Source organism: Ostrea edulis, chromosome 7 (genome assembly GCF_947568905.1).
Source record: "Ostrea edulis chromosome 7, xbOstEdul1.1, whole genome shotgun sequence".
Classification (NCBI taxonomy): domain Eukaryota; kingdom Metazoa; phylum Mollusca; class Bivalvia; order Ostreida; family Ostreidae; genus Ostrea; species Ostrea edulis.
The window spans coordinates 37,764,423-37,788,350 of NC_079170.1; the positions used below are offsets into that span (position 1 = coordinate 37,764,423).

The following is a 23,928-nucleotide window of genomic DNA, read 5'->3' on the forward strand; positions in this document are numbered from 1 at the left end:
ATTGAACAGGTGCGAGAGAGAGAGAGAGAGAGAGAGAGAGAGAGAGAGAGAGAGAGTCCTACTTTATGTACAATATATTATTTCACAGAAGGAAAGAAAATTGATCACTGTATAGATATAAATGTAAGCTTACAAGCATTAACAATTTCCAGCTATTTTAAAAATTTAAAGAATGACAATATATTGGAAACTTACAGGAGTTGATGGTTAAAATTGAATTCATTACAAATTTTTTTTAAAAAAATATTAGTTTGAACTGCGGATGTAGAAAATAATGACTTTGTATGTTAGAATAACGGAAAAAAGTAAATTGTCAAAAAAGTGGGGAGAGTAGACCAGCCTCCCTGCCCACCTCAACCCCCGGCCTGTATACGTGCCTGAAACAACATATCAATTCGTGTTGAAAGAAAGGTGCATATCTGCATTTCATTAAATTTCAAAGGAGCTCGAATTTATGTGTTCCCCTATTAATTATTTTGTATGCAAGATTCGTTCCCGAATTGAGAATCATGCTTTCAGTAAGAGCAGAAATGATTTCATTTTGAAGTACATCTAGTTTGAATGCAAATGTGGGGGTCCTTCTTTTAATTTCATCAGACTCATTAGAACCCCCTCCCCTAAATTATGCAGCTTTGTTTCTGAAGAAAGTTCGGGTATATTGTTTTTATCCCGGTCCGTCCGTCCGTCCCGGTTGTTGTCACTAAAACTGTGTCCACATTTACAGTGCAATCCAAATGATATTCTAGGAGGTGAATAGCAAAGTCATGTAAATGTGCAATAAGGTTTCAGAATTTTCATATTGGCCCCGGGGGGCGAATAGGACCTGGAAAATGACGTTTTCTAACATAAAGCTTGTCACTTAAACTCCATCTACATCTGTAGGAGCAGTCACATGATATTCTAGGAGCTGAATAGTAATGTCCTGTAGATGTGCAATAAGGTTTTGAAATTTTCATATTGGCCCCAGGGGGCAAATAGAGGCCGAAAAATTACGTTTTCTATCACAAAGCTTGTCACTTAAACTCCATCTACATCTTTAGGAATAGTCACATGATATTCAAGGAGCTGAATAGTAATGTCCTGTAGATGTGCAATAAGGTTTTGGAATTTTCATATTGGCCCAAGGGCGAAAATAGGGGCCGAAAAATGACGTTTTCTATCATAAAGCTCCATCTACATCTTTAGGAGTAGTCACATGATATTCTAGGATTGTTGACCTTGAATGACATTGAAAGTGGGTTAAGGTCAAATCACTTTCTCCTCCATAAGGTATGGGTGGTTGACCTTAAAAATGGGGTCAAGGTCAAAAGTCAAGGTCACTCTTCAAGATGTGGGTCTCCACAAGTGACGCAACATTGAGTATGTACGTCATTCCAAAGGAAGTCTATATATCCCCTTCCCTCACGGGATTCAGCATGATAGCTGTCTGCATCAAGTACTTGCGAGACACAGATAGATGACCGATTCTCTACGCATAACTTTCTCCATGGGAAAGTTCTGTCAATGTCAAGGAGGACTGCATGAACCAACCAAGTACCAATTTACATATCTGCCCAATGTTCAACATTAGGACACTGGTACTGATCTTTAAGCAATACACAAAATTGACACTCTACACAAACTGATAATCCCCCCCCCCCAATAAAAAAAATAAAACAAATACACATACACAGAAAGAGTTAAACATGTACATTTCACCTTCTGTAATATTGTAAACCAATAAATGAATAAAAAATAATTCAAAAAAAAAAAAGAAAGAAAAGAAAAGAAATGATAAATGAAATAAATGAACAAGCTAGACTTGCCTGATCAGGAATGATGCAATATTCTCTGTTCAGATTTTATACTCAGGAAACATTTTCTTTGTGCCTTTGCTCAGCCTCTTAAATCCAACTTAACTCACTGAAATGACATATACGTCCACACATGTACACAAATCATCCAACGAGGAAATGCGCAGCTTCCCCCCCTGTCGTCCGTTTACTGCATCCTCAAAAATGAAAGTAGAAATCCCCGCCAACCAACTCTCTCACTGTCACATACTGTTTCGGATCCTATAAAAAGCCACTTTATCAATGTACAATGAGCATCATCATGCATTCAAACACAAATAAACAACATTGATATCATTCAAACTCCATTATTTCTTCTCTTTGAATCATCTAGTATTTTAACCCTGGCCACATTACCTTCGTAAATATTTTGCTCACTAAAACGTCATGCTGGGTCAAATGATCACAGATATATTTAGAAGGGGAAAAAGTGGAACAGCATATGAATAATACTAATAAAACGTTTTTACAGCGATGGTGCCATATCATGGGTTGCCATACGAATACTACTATTGGATATGTTTGATAGGAAAATAATGTCATAGTTTTGAACAAAAAACAAAAACAGCCCCAACTAAATCATCACAGAGATATGAACATGCACTAACATATTTTAAGTTTACTGATACAAAATCTAAATGGTGCTAGGATAGGCAGACATGCAGTCAGGGCAGACCCCATGCACTCATCCTAATGGGATCCAACTCTTTTCTAGCTAAAATTATCTAACTATAACAAAATTTTAATTTGTTTACTGCTTTTTCACAATGTCCTCGGCAAGAACTGCAGCAGAAATGGTTATAAATGTGGATAAAAATCTCACAGATGTGACATTTGTCTGCATCGATGACATCAACATCAAAAGCACTATAGATTGGAAGTTTATCAATTAAAAGTCTTTAATGTATTAAAGAACAATTAAGACACTTAATTAGCTTTGAAATATCTCTCTATTTGCTAACTTGATCAATATGGGATAACGGAATTAGAATTTTTTTTAGAACTTTACAGAACAAAATATGTTTGTGAAACACAAATGCCCCCGATAATGGCCAATTCTGAGGATGGACATGGTCACAAGGACAAATATCTTGGTTCCAGTAGAAAGATCTTGTCACAAGAATTTTAGAAATTATGACCAATGTAAAAAAAATAATTAAAAAGTAGGTCAAAGGTCAAGGTCAAAAGGTTTAGTACAAACGGAAAGGTCTTGTCACAAGGAATACTCATGTGAAATATCAAAGCTCTATCTCTTACTGTTCAAAAGTTATTAGCAAGGTTAAAGTTTTCAAAAAGTAGGTCAAACTCAAAGGTCATGGTCACAGGGTCAAAAATGTTGGTACCCACGGAAAGGGCTTGTCACAAGGAATACTCATGTGGAATATAAAAGTTCTATCACTTACTGTTCAAAAGTTATTAGCAAGGTTAAAGTTTCAGACAGAATGACAGACAGAACAAAAACAATATGCCCCCCCCCCCCCCCGCCCCCAAAATCTTCGATCTCAGGGGCATAAAAAGAAGTTACGAAAATTATGCGTGACTTACTCTTGTATATGAATTAGTGATGGCTAAAGACGACTTATTTCTGATACAAAAATATCTGCCTGCACAGGTTTGAAGATTATTTTTCAGAATGTTTAATACAAGTGAATGCCCTATAGCTAGTACTAAAAACACGAGAGATAAAACAAAATTTTATTTCCTCATGTTATGCATATGAATCGAACATTGAATCGAGCGTTTATATTGAACAGTATCGATATTTCAGTGAATCGTTTCAGCCCTAGAGGACTATACCTGCTCTTTCTAACTATCCATTTAGTTCCAATTTAGTATCAATAGCACTAAAGAAGATGTTATTAAGTGTTTTACACATAAACACTATATATATACTAAGTTTGGCCCCGCCCTTGGGTCAGAGCTCCTAACCTGCAGATCATGAAATTTACAATTTTGGTAAAAGCCTTCCTGCTCCACATCACTATGCATTTAGTTTTCTTTACACATGTGCAGTTGCAGAGAAGATTTTTTAAAAATTGGTCAATTTTGCCCTATCCCTAGGGCCCCAGGGATGCAGAGTCCTGAAATTTATAATTTTTGTCCCCCTTGCCTCAAAGATGCTTCATACCAAATTCAAAAACAATTGGACGATGCACAACGATGGAAGACAACCAATTGCAATAGGTCATCCTAATTTACTCAGGTGACCTAAAAAAAAAAATTTCAAAAATTGTGAACCAGTCCCTTAAAGAGACTGGTTCACGATTTTTAATAAAAAAAAATTTCCTTTTTTATGGTAAACATTAAAAATATAACTAATTTAATGCTGACAGCCAAAATTTTGACCTTCTGAATGCAAGAATAATAGCAATATTTTAGCCTTAAATCTGTGTTATGTAAACAAAGACTCGAGTCTTTTTATGTATAAAAACAAACAAGTGAAATATTGATTTTGTAATATAAAAGATCTTAATTTTGCATAATCTCAAATTTGAACTTCTAAATGACACATTTTGCCCCCAAAATGCTTGAAATGTGAAAGATATAATAAACTTATATCGATATCCATTTCTTTTAAAAATTTCGTAAACAAATATAGCATACCGCTAATAAATATTAACTCATAATCATGATAATTCAACCAGAGACTTGAAAAGTGTGAAAATGAGCAAGTAAGTGTTGATTTCCTTACAATTAAAGATGCATGCAATATCAAAATTATGGAAAGTCAATCTATACTCAGTACATAAATCCAGGCAAATCTGAGTTGAATCGTTAAAGTGCAAACTGTCACCAGTTCTAGCATATTTTCACATTTTCAAAAATCAAAACAGGCTAGCAAAGAGAAGGATGTAGACAATTAATGCATGTCCATTTCTAACATGAATACGTTTCATACATCTGCCCACCTCAACTGAATAAAAAAAAGGTATAGATCTAGAAATTTTGGCAATATGGTCTTTTAAGTTTTTGGCGATCACTCTTACATCATATTATGCACAAGCATCCTTGGTACACTTATTTACAGTCTTTCTCGCTAAGTGTGTCCATTCGATGTCCCGGTCTATATCAATGTTATTATGGATGGTCAATGCAATTATCAACTTTCAGGGGAGGGTTAGGATGGGGGGCATCCTCAGACTATAATATCTCAAAAAAATGGCATATGAATTGATTGATTACTGATTATTATCTATATTGTGAAACTTTGATAATTAAAGAAATTATGTAGAATACAATTTTACTGATTTTTGTTAAAATTCCAATACAATTTGTGTAGTTTTTACAATCGAAGGAATTATGTTTAGATCCTGGATGGGGAAATATTCATTTGTTGTCAAAGGGGGAAAGGTACCCTTTACTGGTAGTAAAAGAACCTCAATTAATAAATCCCTGTATCTATTGAATAATCTCTAGAAATATGTATTTAATATATGAAAGTAGAATTGAATCTAGACTGTTCTGGTCATTATAATCATCATAATTTTCATACATTTATGTTGCTGGAATGTTCATAAAAATGTTTGTTTCTTGGATCTAAATGTACTATTTTCTAACAGTGTTGAGACATTTATCACATTCAAATCAATTTTTAAGTACCAGGATACAAAACTAACTAGAAAATATGAGAGATCAAGTCTTTTTTTAACTTGATTTTCACACTTGACAATTAAGTTGAGTTTGAACTCCAATAATTAAATCAAAATGTACATAACCAACAAGTTTAACAAATCAAAAAACACACGTCATCAGTTTATAATCATAATAATTCATAGTATTGTTAATTTTAAAAATGCAAACCATTCGTTTATTATCAAAAATTCTTTTTATTCCCTTATTTCTATTATGATTTTAATATTCATCATTTAAATGTTTTTAACCTACATTCTGATAAACTTAGGATTCCCCAGGAGAATGTTCTGATCATGATCAACACCCCTGTTTCGATAGAAAAATTGCAAAGAATGTTTTCTATTTATAATTTAGATCTGGAAACAATCCCTAATATGTTCATCACTCATTCATGTTTGTTACCTGTTGGACTTTTTTCCTTTGTTCTCACAAGTTTTATCATTTGTGAATTTTCCTTGGAAAAAGAAAAAATCATGGAACAGCTAGGATTTCAAATTACTGCTCACCCACTCGCATTGGCGACTATACTTTGCTTGTGGGCACCCCAAATTTCTGTGGTGACCGTAATTGTCTGATCAACATTTTTCTTTCCCACTGATCCAAGTCCTAATACAGTAATAAAAATATCTGTATCTCGAATATGGTTTATCTCGAATACCCCGCTTCAGAGTCGAAGTCGACCGCCGGTCCCGGCCGTTTCCCCTATAGAAATGATTAATAAAAAACCTTCTGATTTTTCGAACACAGTAATCTCGAATACCCCGCTTATGTTGAAGTATTTTCAAGGTCCCATATCCTAAATTCACCTGGTTTATCTCGAAGTGCAGTCGATTTTCCGCTCTGCTTACCATACCTGGCGTCATTAAGTCACACATTCACACCCGCGGCTACATCAATTATAATTAATGACCTCTAATCCACACTGGCCTTTTCCGGGAAGACCCAGGTCGCAATAAATGGTTCAACAGCTTGGGTGATTAGTGAAGCTTCCAACATTACGGCTAAAGTTCCCACCAATTAGGAACTAACACACCCGATTCCGGGGATGGTGTTTTGAATGACACACGCTCTATCATTAACATGTGGGTTAGATACACGCACAAAATCATCGAAGTACGCTTGAAGGTAATGCTCTTAATAATGATAATGCATTTAATAACACGAAAATTTATTTAATAAACATTTAAAAGTTTTTTTTAAATCCCTCCTTTTTTGTTTCTTACGTGATAGGTTTCATTACAACGCAATAACTACATCCCAGTCGAGCCTGGACATCAGTAAACCTAAAGTATCATACAGGCACGATCATCTAAATTTTGAAACACATTGTGAATTCAATTGGGTGTTTACATATATTAAAAAAACTGAAATGTTTGTCTTTGAAATTCCACAATAATTTATCAACTTGTATTAAACTATATGAAACAGCAACGGGGTTGCTGTTTATAATGCAAATCCCATACTATGCATCAAATATCCTCCTTCAAAAAAATATCCAAGATCGATTTTGGATATCTCGAACCCCTGGATATCTCGAAATTTGTTCGAGGTCCCTCGGAAATCGAGATAGAGATATTTTACTGTATAAACAAAGATTAATTTCCAGTTGCCACTTTATAAAACATTCCTGAGGTATCAAATTACAAAACGCAATTAAACCAGAAGTTGAACAATGCAAGGGTTACTTCAAACGAAAAGTATGGAAAGCCGCAGCTGTCTTAAGGCTATAAAATATGCAGCATATTGTCACTGATATATAATATCAAGTTTATTCCTTATTCAATGGGTCTATTCTCTATACCATTAAGGCCATTTTTTATATCATTACGTCTACTTGATATAATATGTAGTGAAAAACCAATAACATGATGTCAAATCAATGTATTACATAGTTGGGTATACATAATATTCAATCTAAAATCTATAATATGTTGTCGAAGTTGTATTTCATTAAGTCATATTCATAAATCAGAGGGTTCAGACGTTATAAGATGACGTCAAAACAACATGTCACTCCGTCGTTTTAAACAACGACATCAAATACACACAATATCAAGTCTATCCTCTGTATCATCAAGTTCATTTATTATGACATGCAGTGAAAACACTATAATATGATGTCACAACAATAATTATACAGTCTGAATTCTGATATAACTTGTGAAAACTATATACCAATAAGTCATTTCTGCATGACATGTGGTTCAAATGTATCCACATGATGTCAAAACACCTTACTATCATTTCATTTTCTTATAACAGTTTGATGTGACTGTATGTTATTAAGTCATTTTTATATGATAAATTGCGAAAACGTTAAAATATGGGGTTTTAATTCTATATCATACAATCGTTTGCATATAAAATGTAGCTACATCATTTAATACACTGTCAAAACTATACACTACGTAGTTACTTTGATATATAATGTCGTGTATGTATATCATGTTGTGTTTCGAAGACTTGCATTTGAAGTTTTTTACACAAGAGTCGATGCTTTGTATAAATCCATTTGAAAATGTCGGAAATGCGTCACATTCTGGAAGAGCTGGGCTTTGGAGAATACTCTAGACACTTTGAAGAGCAGGACATTTCTCCTGACATTGTGGGTTTATTATCAGCTGAAGAAATGAAGTCATTGGGAATTGGTAACAAGTCTGACATGGTTAAACTAAGATATGCATGTGTTTCATATGGTCCTCGAAGACCCGAACAAGATTTTTCTAGATTTGGTCCAAATGAAATTGTAGTTCCGCAGAATGTCCTAGAAAACCTCTTAAACGACGGGTTTTCAATTAAAGAAATATCAAGACTCCTTTCAATCTCCGAAAGCACGGTATATCGCAGAATGAGAAAGTTTGGAATGTCCAAGAAAAGTTTTTCCGATATAAACGACATCGAGCTAGATAATTATGTTTTGGATGCGTCAAACAATTTTCCATATTGCGGAGAGAACATTTTAGGACAAATAATAAAACAGAAAGGTATAATTGTCCCACGCTGGCGTCTCAGAGATAGTTTGCATCGTGTGAATGAGACGGGTGTGAACGAAAGAAAAAGGGGTAGATTAAAACGCAGAGTCTATGATGTCAGAGGACCAAATCATCTATGGCATATAGATACCAACCATAAACTCATTCGGTGGCATTTGATCATCGCAGGATGCATTGATGGTTTCAGTCGTTTGATAATTTTCTTGAACTGTCTCGACAATAATAAAGCTGGAACATTGTTGAAATGTTTTACTGAGGGTGTTTCTCAATTTGGCCTTCCACTCAGAGTTCGTTCAGATAAGGGATTAGAAAATACTGCAATTGCTGATTTTATGATTGCCAATCGAGGAATTGGCAGAGGAAGCATGCTTACTGGTAAAAGTGTGCACAATCAAAGAATAGAGCGCTTGTGGAGAGATGTCTATACTGGTGTGTTGGCTCTTTTCTACAAATTATTCTACTACATGGAAGATGATGGGATTTTGGATCCACTTGATGATTTGCAGATAGCAGCTCTACATTATACATACATTCCATTTATAAATCAGAAACTAAAAATTTGGCAAGATGCTTGGACTGGACATAGAATGAGAACAACAAAATCGTCCCCGAAAGCTTTATGGACCTCGGGACATATTCAGAATCCTACGGGCATAGACTTTGTCAATGCAGAATATGGAACTGAGGGTTTTGGAATAAATTCCAATGATCATGATGATGTAGATGGCAGACCAATCATTACCTCCGTTTCAGATAGCATGATCACTTCCGCTTGCAAACACCAACTTGACCAGGAAATAACTAGTTCTTGGAATTCTACAAATTTTGGAATTGACGTTTACTTAAAAGTCCTTGATATAATAAAGAACCATCAGTGAAATTGTACAAATGAAAATAAAGAGACAAAACAACAACTTTTAGAATTATATTTAATGTTGTAACAAATCAATAGTGTAACTTACACAGAGTTTTCTATTCAAACAAAACCTAATGATCAACTCAAATGAGTTTCATCTACTTTTGGCTTGTTGATACATTGCTGCAATTTCTATCAATGTGTGTAGATGAAACATTTTTATTCCTCCCATAGGATGGTATCCTCATAAATGAAATTTATAATCATTCACTTCATACAAAGTACATGTATTGGCATTAGAAAGTTCAATTAATTGTCAGTAAGTTATTTACCCCCCCCCCCCCCCCCCCCCAATTATGACAAGGTATTTTTAGTTAATATAAAAAATCATAAACACTAATAACTTAAATACTTGTGCTTCCTATCAATTATAAATGTACAAATAAAGAAGAGACCAAATGACCATATTGCTCTTAAAAAACCCAGTATGAAACAGGTCCGAAATATACATGAATATGAAAATTTATTATGAATGGACAAAAAATATATCCTGCATCAAAGTGATGGTCTTTACATGTACAAGGTGCATAAAAAAGTGATACTTCACAACATATTTGAAGCAAAAACAAAAAAACACTTGTATCCTTAAGTAATATTTCATCTAAAATGACGAAGTTTAGCAAGCAGTTATTTTCTCAAAATGGGGAAAATGAAAACTCTTGCAATTTGCTGCTCTTTAATACCAATACATTAAATTTGTATGATTTTTTTTAACTTACTCATTTTAGGAGGAGTTAAACAGGCAAACTATGCAATTCAAAACCCTGCAATTTTTCTCACAAATTAAACAAGAGGCCATGGGCCACATCGCTCACCAGTCACCTTGGCCCATATCTAAAGATTTTCCATATATATTTGCATTTAAAACTTTGGTCCCTATTGTGGCCCCAATCTACCACCGGGGACCATGATTTTTACAAACGTGAATCTGCACTATGTCAGGAAGCTTTCATGTAAATCTCGATTATTCTGGCCCAGTGGTTCTTGAGAAGAATTTTTAATTTTCCCTATTTATTCCCATGTAAAACTTTGATCCCTTATTGTGGTCACAACCTACTCCAAGGGGCCATGATTTGAACAAACTGAATCTACATTATGTCAGGAAGCTTTCCTGTCAATTTCAGCCCAGTGGTTCTTGAGAAGAAGTTTTTAAATGACCCCACCCTATTTTTGTGATTATCTCCCCTTTGAAGGAGGCATGGCCCTTCATTTGAACAAACTTGAAAGCCCTTCACCCAAGGATGCTTTGTGCCAAGTTTGGTTTAAATTGCCCCAGTGGTTCTGGAGAAGAAAATGAAAATGTGAAAAGTTTACGCCGATGCCAGACAACGGACAAATTTTGAAGAGAAAAGCTCACTTGAGCCAAAAAAATTCCTAGTCTTAATGTAATGCAAATCTTCAATACTCATACAAACATTCTGTAACATATACAAGAACTTTGTAACATAAAAACTTAGGTTGGAGTTGGGGGGACAAACATGCAGACAAAGACATTACAGTACCTTAATATGTCTGATTTAAAGACGAGCATAAAACAAGAGGCCCAAAGGTCTTATCGATCACCCGAGGATCAGTTAAAAGAATCATTAGTCCCAAGGGCCATGAAATCTAGAGGAATTTTTGTTCAGCATATCAAAGCTAAATTCTAATATTCGGCAACAGGATTAAACAAGATGTGCTCTTCAAACATAAATTACCCCAAAACTGCCCATACTACTGAAAAACTACATATTATATGATTTATGTCAACATACGTGAACACCAGATGAAGGTGATTAAAACTGTCATTTATTAATTCAATAAATGACAAAATGTAAACATATATACACAGAATCATTAAATAATGAAGAAGACATATATGGTAATTCACACCAAGAGCAAAAATGTTACAAGTACAAAATGACCAGACTTTTGACTAGAAGGACTTTGAGACAGAGTTATACCTGTAACTTATGGCAAGATGTAGAATACAAAAAATCATAAAGTAATGGATTTCAATTACATGTGGCATTGACAATAATACACATGTTAAATGTAAAGGAAAAACAATCTTCGACCTGATACAATATAGACAACCACATACTGCCCAAAACAGAAGTACACCCATATGGGGCGATTCCCCATTATAACATGACGGATTAAATTGTTACAAAATCGCATCGGATGGCTTGTTACCAACCCACTATACGGCTATTTTGGACCAGCCCTCGAGTCACAACCCTTGTTATGAAATTCAAAATTAGTGCGTACTTTTCTGCTGTTTTTTATTATACATTTAGTTTTTATACAGTTTCAGTAAAATTTAAGAAGTAAAGACAATAATCATTATGATAATGTTGGTCCCACCCTCAAACCAAAATCCCTACCCCTGTGATTATGAAATTTGTGTAAAACATTTAAATAACATCATCTTTATTGCTATTGATAATAAATTGAGTCAAAAACTACTATCCAGGGTATTATGAATTTATAATTTTGGTGGAGGCATTCCTGCTTTTCATATACATGTAGATGTGTAGTTGTAAAGAAAGGATTTTTGAAAATTATTTGATTTTGGACGGTTTTTGCCCTGCCAGTGGTTCTTGAGAAGACTATTTTTAAATGACCCCACCCTATTTTTGCATTTTTGTGATTATCTCCCCTTTGAGAGAGGCATGGCCCTTCATTTGAACAAAATTGAATCCCCTTTACCAAATGGTGCTTTGTGCCAAGTTTGGTTGAAATTAGCCCAATAGTTCTGCAGGAGAAGAGGAAAATGTGAAAAGTTTACGACGACGTTGACAGACAACTGACAAATTTTGATCAGAAAAGCTAACTCGAGCCTTCGACTCAGATGAGTTAACAAGAGGCCCATGGGCCACATTGCTCACCTGAATCACCTTGACCCATATCTGAAGACTTTCCATATATATGTGCATGTAAAACCTTAGTCCCCATTATGGCTCCAACCTACCCCTGGAGGCCATGATTTTTGCAAACTTGAATCTACACTATATCACAAAGCTTCTTGTAAATGTCAACTTCTTTGGCCCAATGGTTCTTGAGAAGATTTTTAAAGATTTTTCCTATATATTTCTATGTAAAACTTTGATCCCCCCTTGTGGCCCGATCCTACCCCCGGGGGCCATGATTTGAAAAACTTGAAGCTGCACTATGTCAGAAAGCTTTCATGTAAAAATCAGCTTTTCTGGCTCAGTGGTTCTTGAGAAGAAGATTTTTAAAGATTTTCCCTATATATTTGTATGTAAAAATTTGATCCCCTATTGTGGCCCCATCCAACCCCCGGGGGCTATGATTTTATCAATTTAGAATCTGCACTACCTAATAAAGCTCATCTATAAATTTCATCTTTTCTGGCCCAGTGGTTCTTGAGAAGATTTTTTAATGACCCTACTCTATTTTTACCTTTTCTTGATTATCTCCCCTTGGAAGGTGGCCTGGCCCTTTATTATAACAATTTAGAATTCCCTTTACCTAAGGATGCTTTGTGCCAACTTTGGTATTCTATACATTTAACTTTGAAATTCTATTGTGGCCTCATCAACTCCCCTGGTACCAATATTTGAACTAACTTGAATGTGCATTATTATACAAGAATGCTTTCATATCAATTGGTCAGGTTCTTACTACACATTTTGAAGGAAGATCTTTTAAGATACATTGTGTAAATTTACATCAAACTTTGCACTAAAAATAGTCCTGTCCTGACCCAGACCAGTGCACTTTACTAGTTCTTCACTATATATAAAGATTACTTTATATTGATATAACAAATTTCTTTTAAATTCAGCAAGTTTTATGAAACAAATCCCCTAAAGCTGTACCCATGGACCCTACATACTGTAGAATTTTTTGTAATAAGTATGTGGTGATACTTGTATAATTGTGTAACATATTCTTATAAAAAAAATTGAGACTTGATTGGGTGATAGAGAATGACTAAAAATTTGTTAAAAACTTAATGCAGTCCATAAAAGAGGTTTAAGAAAGCATAATCATATAATTCAAATAGCTTTTCATCTAAAGGAAAGTTCACATTTAAGTCTGGTTTTGGTCTTGGAAGCTGGAGAGAGTTGATGCATGTGTTGGCAGTTGGAATGAATGAGTTCATGACTTCTGGAAACTGGATAGTGGGTGGGATTTTGAACCCCAGTAGTGGCTCCTCATCAGCTCCTGTCACAAACTGTAGTACGTTTGCTAAGGACAAGTGTTCTCTCCGACCACCTGGAGAAGAAAGAACTTTACTAGACTTTATGTTATTATATCATAATATCTGTGTAAAAAAATAAAGTAAAATGTCATTATTTTCAATCAGTGATTAACATTACATTAATAGCACCATCATGAAACAAGAGGCCCATGGGCCACATCGCTCACCTGAGTCACCTTGGCCCATATCTGAAGACTTTCCATATATATTTGCATGTAAAACCTTAGTCCCTATTATGGCCCAAACTACCCTTTGCAAACTTGAATCTACACTATGTCAGAAAGCTTTCATGTAAATGTCAACTTCTTTGGCCCAATGGTTCTTGAGAAGAAGATTTTTAAAGATTTTTCCTATATTTGTATGTAAAACTTTGACCCCCCCCCCCCCCCCCCACGGCCATGATTTGAACAAACTTGAATCTGCACTATGTCAGAAAGTTTTCAAGTAAAAATCAGCTTTTCTGACTCAGTGGTCCTTGAGAAGAAGATTTTTAAAGATTTTTTCTATATATTTGTATGTAAAACTTTGATCCCCTATTGTGGCCCCATCCAACCCCAGGGGCCCATGATTTGAACAAACTTGAATCTGCATTATGTCAGGAAGCTTTCATGTAAATCTCAGCTTTTCTGGCTTAGTGGTTCTTGAGAAGAAGATTTTTAAAGTTTTTCCCTATATATTTGTATGTAAAACTTTGATCCCCCCTTGTGGCCCCATCCTACTACCAGGGGCCATGATTTGAACAAACTTGAATCTGCAATATGTCAGGAAGCTTTCAGGTAAATTTCAGCTCTTCTGGCCCAGTGGTTCTTGAGAAGAAGATTTTTAAATGACCCCACCCTATATTTGCATTTTTGTGATTATCTCCCCTTTGAAAGGGACATGGCCCTTCATTTGAACAAACTTGAAAGCCCTTCACCCAAGGATGCTGTTGGCCATGTTTGGTTGAAATTGGCCCAGTGGTTTTGGAGAAGAAGTCGAAAATGTGAAAAGTTTAACAGACAGACAGACGACGGACAAAAAGCGATCAGAAAAGCTCACTTGAGCTTTCAGCTCAGGTGAGCTAAAAACACACCCAGTCACCTTTTCAAAACCCGCTTGGACAGAGACCCTGATAAACTGCGAGAAAATGGAAATATCGAAGCTATAAGTACTGGTAGGCCTATAGCATACATTCTGTTTTGCTCTTCAAATTCAATACACACCCGGATCAACTGACCTTCACCTTGTAACAACATATATATTGACGATATTTATAACTTTGGATTAAAATTTACTTGTCAATTTTCAGGCAATATTGTGAAATTATCTTCAAACTCCCCCACCCCAACCCATTTTTTTTTTTTACGATGCTCGTGCCTGATTCATTTTGTTTTAATTCTATGTGTCCATTGTTTTTAAAACAGATTACTTCTGAAATTCTCGATATTAATTGCACAATAATTTGGATAGAACTATATGTCAAATACGGCTATACCCCCCCCCCCCCCCCCCTCCCTCTTTCCCAAACTCTAGAATTTGACGAAGTGCACAAATTAAAGATTTCTTTATAAAATCGAAGAAACTGAACCTTGTTTTGTCATAGATGTAGTACAAACTATTATAAAACTCAGCTTAATAAAGAATTGGTAACGTAAGCTTTACTATACACTGTTTTAAATATGTGAAACATAGGACCGGAATGGTAAGCGCATCATTTTACCCCAAAATTCCAATTTTCCCATTGAAATACAAAAGCCGATTTTTAATTTGTTGTTTGCATGTGTTTTCTTGCATGAATAATCAAAATTTAATTTCTGTTGCAATTAGTTTGAGGTTTTGCTCATATATGAGCTAGATTGACTAGACTAATTTTAGCTCTTTTTAGCTCTTTTGGCCTAGTGATTCTTGAGAAGATTTTTAAATGACCCTACCCCACAGGGGCTAAGCCGGTTTGGGCCCGAACTCTGTGATACCATAAATATAGAAAGGGGTCAAACTCTAACCCCAATCAAAAACTACCCACTTGCTTCAAATGCCTAAAAAAATCAGAAAATAAGTGCAATATGCGTAATTTACCGGTCTAATTCTAATTTCTGTTTGTCGTTAACTTTATACAATATAGTGGTACTATCTAAGTAGAATTTCATGTTATTGTCGTCAATATTTGATGATTTATATAGTTTTGTGTAGAAATCATACATTTTACCTTAAATATCATTACAAATGGTGGCAATATTATCTTCATATTTGATACATTTAATAATATTATTTTCTTGGTGGGAAGATTCATGTTTGAGAAAAAAGGACAAATTTGTTTCCCCTTCATATATCCATTTCGCGTGGCACCTAATCTGTGCACCTTTGGCTTTTTTATTTATCAATGTGAAATTTTAATTGATAGGTCCAAAATCTTCCACACTAGTCTGAATTTTGCTGCTGTCTTAGGTGAAAAACCACCTGGTGAACTGGACTGGTAAATGTCTTAGTAAAAATAAACAAGTGAAATCAAGAGAACAATGATGTATATCTCTGTTATTTTAAGAACCTGTGGATTGAAATTTGGCATGCAAGTAGTTAAGACATTAATCTATGCAAGGAGACCGGTAAATTATGCATACTGCACTCATTTTCTGATTTTTTGGGCATTTGAAGTGAGTGGGTAGTTTTTGATCTGGGTTAAAGTTAGACCCCTTTCTACATTTTTGGTATCACAGAGTTCGGGCCCAAACAGACTTAGCCCCTGTGCCCCACCCTATTTTTGCATTTTTGTGTTTATCTCCCCTTTGCAATGGACATGACCCTTCATTTGAACAAACTTGAAAGCCCTTCACCAAAGGATGCCTTTTACCAAATTTGCATATCGAATACTTTGCTTGAAATTGGTCCAGTGGTTCTGGAAAAGAAGTCAAAAATGTAAAAAGTGTACAGACAGACGGACAGACAGACGACAGGCGATCAGAAAAGCTCAATTGAGCTTTCAGCTCAGGTGAGCTTAAAAACCAAAATGTCTTCCTGGACTCTTTCAGACCTGAGTCACAGTTGTTTGCAATATAAACAGGAAAACATTCTCAAAACCGTTACACAGACTTGCATGTCTTACTTGCGACTTCTCTTAGATATCGAACAAATGCAGCGTAGACCTTCTTTTCAACTTCCATGTTGTTGCTGCCCTCTTGAGAAAATTGAGGCTTTAGAAGGAATGTGAGCATCCTAAATGTCAAGGGTAATGAATGTTTTTGGAAAAGGTACAGAAAACTTGGAAGCTGCATACAAATCTAAAAGAAAAATGCAATAGAATTAAGAATATACTACCTTTGATGAAAGTCGTCATCATGCAATCTTCTGGGGATTTACTATGTCAATCAATCTCAAACAGCATGAACTTGAATATCTTTAAACCCACACTATATTTTTTCCCTAATGCCATATTTTCAACAAGCTTTCATTTCTATCTGACAGTTTGGGCATTTACTGGTACTGAGAAAATTCTAAAGATGTTTTCCAATATAAATCTATGTTAAAATCTATGCCCCTTCGTGGCCCCAGAGAATAGTTTGTGAAATATACAGAATCTGCATTATACTCAGTATAAGGATGTTTTCATATTGATTTGACAATTGTGGGGGCAGCCCGAGTCCACTGATTGAACAATTTAGAATGTACAATAATTCTTTCACAGAAGTTTTGTAAGTTCTTGTGAAAGATTTCGAATGATCAATACATTGTACCTATGTTCAATAATCCCTCCTCCCTTTCTAAATGCCAGGGTATGGTACACATGTAGATATGATTTAGTAATTTTTAAAGCCCTATACACAAGAATGCATATGTGTGCAAGTTTGGTTCAATCTACAGATGATATCTAATAATGTGAGAAGTTTACAGATTGTGACAGACAGATGGGTAGACATCAATCATTAAGTGTTAAAAAAATCTCACATATTAATAAACCTTCAGCACATATTTTCATTGATTGTAACTGTTGATTGATTCCAAAATAGCACACAATTACTTATGTACACAGCATTGATGGCAAATTCATTACATATAGGGCTGTGACGATTCAGGGTTAGTTCAATTCTGTTTCGATTCAGAGCAGCACGATTAAGTTAGATTACGATTCAGTTCATGTTCGGTCCAATTTATTCAATAACAGTACAAAAATTTATATTCTTAATGAGTAGCATACTGCATCTAATTTCATTCAAGTTTTATATAACTATATGCCGTCATTTGTAAACATCATATCTATAACTGCATATTTTAACTTTAATAAAAAAAGAAAACATTCACTAACAGTCTATTAAATTTTGTTATATTAATGTGCAGCATAGTTTTTGGATTATCATACAAATCTATTAGTCAATCTAAAATGTATATGATATTGTTTTCATTTATGTCAAAATTCAACAATTCTATCATAATCAATTGAGTCTTTGAAAATCTTTACTTCTCTCTCATATCAACTGTCAAATCATTTAATCTGTGTCATCATCTACGATCCCCAGCACTGACAGAAAAGTCATAAATCATGTAAAGATACACTGCAATGATCTGGCTGATCATATTCTGTTGCCCAGTTGGTACATGTATCTGAGTGGTGAAAATGTTAAATCTCAACAGTCATGATTTGATTCTCTGTTGTATAAAAATACACGTCTGCACATCCGCCATACTTGTTGTTTTGGTGCATGCAAAATCTAAACCAAACCGAAATCCGGAATTTGTAATCAGTACATAGAATCCAAAGGTATAAAACTCAATGTATTGGAATTTTCGGTGCACCGCACAGCCCTAATGTACATATATCCATAGCACTTTTTCCAGTACATGAGTAAATTTGATATTCACACAATTATGAAGGTCTTTGAAATCAAAATTATACTAGAAGTATTACTGTATACAGTCCCAATGTCTCAAGCCCTCCTCTCAAGCTTGTTATGCATGGATTGTCTGTGGAATCAGAAAATATCTTCTGGATTACATCTGGGTCCAAAAAAGTTGGGATTTTGCCATTTTGTAGAATACTTAAAGCTGCAATACAAACATACTTGTAATCACATGCATTTAAACTCCAAAGGTCTGTAACATTATCATTTATAATACATTAAGATAACATTCAAGCTTCTATGTAAAAGAGTTCCTGTTAGCTTAACTTAAGAGTCTCCCTAAATTCTGAAATCAGCTTTAATTTACATTGAACATCTTAGTATCTGTATCATAATTTATGATAAGTCTTTTTTAAAACCCTACTTTCCCCGAACAAGGTATTTCATCGACCAATCAAGGGCCCCGGAAGGCATTATTAACAAAAAGAAGCACATTTTAAACATTATTTCTATAAAAACTCAACAATATTGCTTATTACAGAATCATAACAAGGCATCATTGTCTCTAGTGTTGATGATGAAATATTTCTATACTTTTGTGTAAAAGTAGATGTTAATAAATGTACAAAATTTTATTCATACAATAACAAGAACATATAATTCTATTAAATATCGCTACCCCACCAACCCCCTAAAAAGAAAGAGAAAACAATTAAAATCATGATATTATACACCAGGAGTACTTTAATATGATTATTCAATATATTGTAACATTTGATTATTCATATGTTACATTTATAGTAAAATTGGGAGGGTACAAAATTTATAAGGCAAATCCCCCTCCCCTTTTGGTCTTTTAGATGACAGTTTTCAGGCCAAAGTGTCTTGGCTCTTTGCACTGAAATTTCTTGTTTGACATTCGTTTAAATGTAGTTACTTAATTAGCACACTATTATAAATTAAAAGTTTAATACAAACCAAAAGTCTTTCCAACAACTTCATAATCTTCATGAAGTAATTCTCTCAGTCCACTGTCAAAATATTTCTTCTTGATGGCCTGCAAAACTAATCTGAAAAACTCCTTCCTGGGGCCTCCATAATCTACAGCCGTCTACAACAAAAAGTATATATATGCATATAAATTTATGCATTTTATTACATAGTTTGTAAATCCAAATCTTGATACAATAATAAAATATCCCCCCTCCCAAAAGTCAATATTCACTAAACTCAACAATATTGTCATCTGTTAGTGCTTTCATCCTTTAGAATTTTGACAGTCACACTTCATATAATAAAACTTTAGCATTCCTAGGTTGTTTCTCTACTCTTCAGCCATATTGTTATCTTCGCTAGCCAAGGGTTTGTGATACGCCGCTCCGCTTTTCTACACCTGTAGAGAAGCGGAGAGGATCATAAACCCTTGGCCACCAAGATGCCATATTTGATGTCATAATTAATCACCCCACATTTGTTCTTAAAAGTAATTTGTTACCATTTTTTTCAAATTCTATCATCACTCTATATGCATTTCTAAAATATCTATACCAACCTCATCATAAAACTGTACTTCTAAAGTCTTTCTAAGATCCTCAATTCCTTTGATTTCATCAAACGATGTCTCCAAAAGATGAGTTCTGTCTACCAAAATGAAGTTTGTGTCGCCTTCAGAACTATTTGTAACGTCAACGACTTCCAAAGGTCTACCAGTCACCATTTCATTTTGAACTTTACGCAAAATTTCAACAGGGTCCAATATATTTTGTGTTTTGCAAAAATTAACTATTCTATTTGTCACACCTGTTACAGTTTCAACATGCACAGGGGTTGCAACACTTTCATCCTCGATGGATGGGGTTGTAACATTTTCAAACTCTATCGATGGGGTTGCAACACTTTCGATATCAACTGTTGGGGCCACTGTAAGGGTAATGTCATTACTTTCGAATAGGCTCTGAAAAAAACTCATTCCATTAACATCAACTGGTACATCAGTTTGCACGATTTGTGTTACTGGCACTATACTGGTAGTATCAACATCTGTAGAAACTGAGGGTGCTTGGTCACACGTTTCTGTGTTTTCGTAGTTCCCTTACTAAAAATTTTCTTCCACATGTCACACATTTTTCTTCAATGCTCAATTCTGCCAATTTTTCAGGACGATTAACGATTAAGCTTCAGTCGATAAATTCTTCTGTATTGGTCTAATGTATATGATAACCTGTGGGTTCACATTTTTCTGCAATTCTTTAGCTGACCATGAACAGTTTATTAAAGTTAAATCTCTGCAGTTTTGAGTACTGCGAAGTAATTCAAAACCACCCCCATCTGCTAATTTTGGAAAGCCGACAAAATCACCATCTTCATTTACTTCTTTCGAAATAAGTGTTTCTGCTAATTCCTTCTCATCATCAGATTTTTTCAAAAGAATTTTTTTCTTTCCTAGTCCTGCTTTATTCAAAACTTCTTTTTCGTTGCTGTTTGGGACACTCTTCTGTCCTGTGTGTGCCAAGCAGAGAAAATGCAGCGTGATAAACTTTTCTTTCTTACGTGATCTTTTCCCAGGTTTACTTGCTGAAGTACGAGAATAAGGGCTGAATAGGCGCGATCTTTCAGAAATGACAGAAGTTGAAGGTTGATGTTTCTTTAAATCGAGAAGTTGTTTCAGTTTATGCCTCAATCCTATTGTTTCTATGCCCAACCTTTTTAATTCATCGTCCGATAACATACATATCATTTCTTGTGAAACGTTTTCCCTCTCGAAATTTTCAAGAACGTTAGGTATACCTAATTCTTCAAGTATTTCGCGTAGGTCCTCCATGTTTTTATGACTTTTCGCGCCAGAGGATTGTGTGGTTTCGCCCCAAATGGATTTGGCATAGGTGGTTTCGCCCCAATTTAATACAGGTAACGTATATAGTTGAAGACTGAGCATGCGCAGATCTAGAGGGGGTGGGAGGTCCGGACCCCCTCCCCCTCCCCCCGGAATTTGCAAAGATAAAAAAAATTACAATATAACGATTTATAAGAAAATTGAGTTGACTGTTATTATATTATATATGATAGGTTCGACCCCACCCCCCCTGCCCCCCCCCCCCCCTGGAAAAAATTTCTGGATCCGCGCCTGCTGCGTTATTTATATAGTCGGGTCCCCCCCCCCCCCTTATCTCTTACATATTTTGACTGTAAAACAAATTTCGAAAATGAAAAATATATTTTTAAAAGGTTTTTAAAACTGCGAAATTAGAAAAAGTGCTCATAATCTCAGAATTGAAAGTGAGAGGTAAGAATAACACTGACGGAAAGAAAGTTATACTTAAAGGAAATAGGGAAAAGAATTTGCAAAATGTGTGATAGGAATTGTGTGGAATTTCAATCGGCGATATCACTCGACTACTGTGACTGGGGCGAATCCACTCAGGGTGAACATGTAAAATTTGAGGCGAAACCACCAGGATTCGGCGAGAGAAACTCCGAATGCACTTTAAATCATTCGGAATACAACAACATAATATATAAAACCAACATAACGGTGCATTGTCTTGACATCGTATAATAACGTAGCGGTATATGTAACTTATGAACGATGATATGAAACCTTAACTTTGACAATGTGTTATAAATATTTCACAGCGCGTCATTTAAAACAGAGTAAATAACAGTAAACACGAGAAACTGATATAAAAATTTTACTTAAATTATTATACATTGAACCACATGTCATGTGAAAAGGATTTAATGATGTATTGTTGTGACATCATATTATAGTGTTTTCACTGCATGTCATAATAAATGAACTTGATGATACAGTGGATAGACTTGATATTGTGTGTGTTTGATGTCGTTGTTTAAAACGACAGAGTGACATGTTGTTTTGACGTCATCTTATAACGTCTGAACCCTCTGATTTATGAATATGACTTAATGAAATACAACTTCGACAACATATTATAGATTTTAGATTGAATATTATGTATACCCAACTATGTAATACATTGATTTGACATCATGTTATTGGTTTTTCATTACATATTATATCAAGTAGACGTAATGATATAAAAAATGGCCTTAATGGTATAGAGAATAGACCCATTGAATAAGGAATAAACTTGATATTATATATCAGTGACAATATGCTGCATATTTTATAGCCTTAAGACAGCTGCGGCGTTCCATAGAAAAGAAAGTGTCTGTTTTTACCAAAGTGGAAAGAAGGGGAGAATATAGCTCGACAACGGCTAAAAGGGGATGGCATGTGCTGTGTGTACAAAACATGACACGAAAGGTCCAATTGTTATGACAGCTTGCCCGAGTTATAAACTTGACAGCATTGTAAAGCTGAGAACTTTCGAAATCGCATAAAAAGTCTGATGAAGCATGTTTTGCAGTCAGATGCCATGAGAGAGAGAGAGAGAGAGAGAGAGAGAGAGAGAGAGAGATTTGAAACAATAAGGAAATGGAAACAGAATTTGAATATTGATATTTCAATTTTTCGAATAAATCGCAATGTGACCTGATATTTTTTTTTCTTGTAAAATAAACAACAAGTTATTCAATTATTTATGTAGGGGCCAGTGCTCGAGCTGGGCTTCGACATTTTCGCCGATGGCGAATTTATTTGAAAAATGGCGGGGAAAAAAAATGGAAGTGGCGAAAATCCCTTTTTGCAATAAATTGTATTTCAAAATCTGTCTTGTCAGTGATACATTATCGCCTGTTTGTTTATGCGGTCAAAATCTGTTTATTCACTCAACGAGTGCGACCAGAAATCTCGCGTCGCTCCAGTGCACAAAGAGCTGGTCACGAAGACCAGCTAATAGCCTCAGGTAATGTATGGCTGCAAAAAAAAATCGATTATTATGTAATAAAGTACATTGGACAGCTGTGTACCCTGCTGGGGTCAATTGTTTAACATTTACAGTTTTATTCATTATCGTGTTATCATCTCCACATTAATGTCCATTCTTAACCACAGACCCGACCGGTAATTAAATTGGCCGTATTATTGTGTATAATGTAATACATCCATTGTTTGTTTTTGCGGGCCAAGCTCGTTGATTACAAGATTTTGATGTGTTTGATTTTAGTTCGAATATTTCATAAACATTGCGGTCGGTCACCATTGATATGGACATAACAATTTTAATAAATAATTTTCTTTTGAGGTTCGGTGCACAAGATTACAAAAATGCTAATCTCATAAGACTATGCACCCCATTCTATTTTGACACTAAACTTGTAGCTTCTGACCCTAGTCAGTCTAAAATTAAAAAAAAACAACTATATTTGGCTTTACAGTCAACCCCACCTGCTCAAACATCTGATTCTGTCCAAATTGCAAAATCTTCCATACCAAAACGGAAATTTAGTAGGGAATGGTTGAGATACGACTCTAAATTGGGCTTGATGTTTTGTGACATCTGCATTTCGGGCAATGTACACAATGTTCTCACTGAGGGGTGTGTAGCATCATGAAATTTATATTTATATGATTTATTATTTGATTTTTGATTTCCATAATATAATTTATCAAACA

General features: G+C 34.9%; 1 protein-coding gene across 1 annotated transcript; it reads right to left on the minus strand.

Annotated features, from left to right (window-relative positions):
• Nucleotides 1–13,332: 13,332 nt before the first annotated feature.
• On the minus strand, nucleotides 13,333–20,448 carry LOC125677484 (uncharacterized). The gene is made up of 5 exons (XM_056145676.1): nucleotides 19,945–20,448; nucleotides 19,371–19,503; nucleotides 18,461–18,597; nucleotides 16,664–16,838; nucleotides 13,333–13,598 (listed from the first exon to the last, which is right to left on the minus strand). The coding sequence occupies exons 1-5, from the start codon at nucleotides 20,359–20,361 to the stop codon at nucleotides 13,333–13,335; spliced, it is 1,128 nt and encodes a 375-aa protein (XP_056001651.1). The 5' UTR covers nucleotides 20,362–20,448.
• Nucleotides 20,449–23,928: the final 3,480 nt, after the last annotated feature.

Excerpts from the sequence above, each read along its gene's own strand:
- LOC125677484 (XM_056145676.1), bottom strand. The coding sequence starts at position 20,361 with ATGAGTTTTTTTCAGAGCCTATTCGAAAGTAATGACATTACCCTTACA. Across the intron at positions 18,598-19,370 it reads AGTTGTTGGAAAGACTTTTG|CTTTAAGTATTCTACAAAAT; the intron begins GTTTGTATTAAA and ends TTTGTATTGCAG. Across the intron at positions 13,599-16,663 it reads ATATCTAAGAGAAGTCGCAA|GTGGTCGGAGAGAACACTTG; the intron begins GTAAGACATGCA and ends TTTCTTCTCCAG.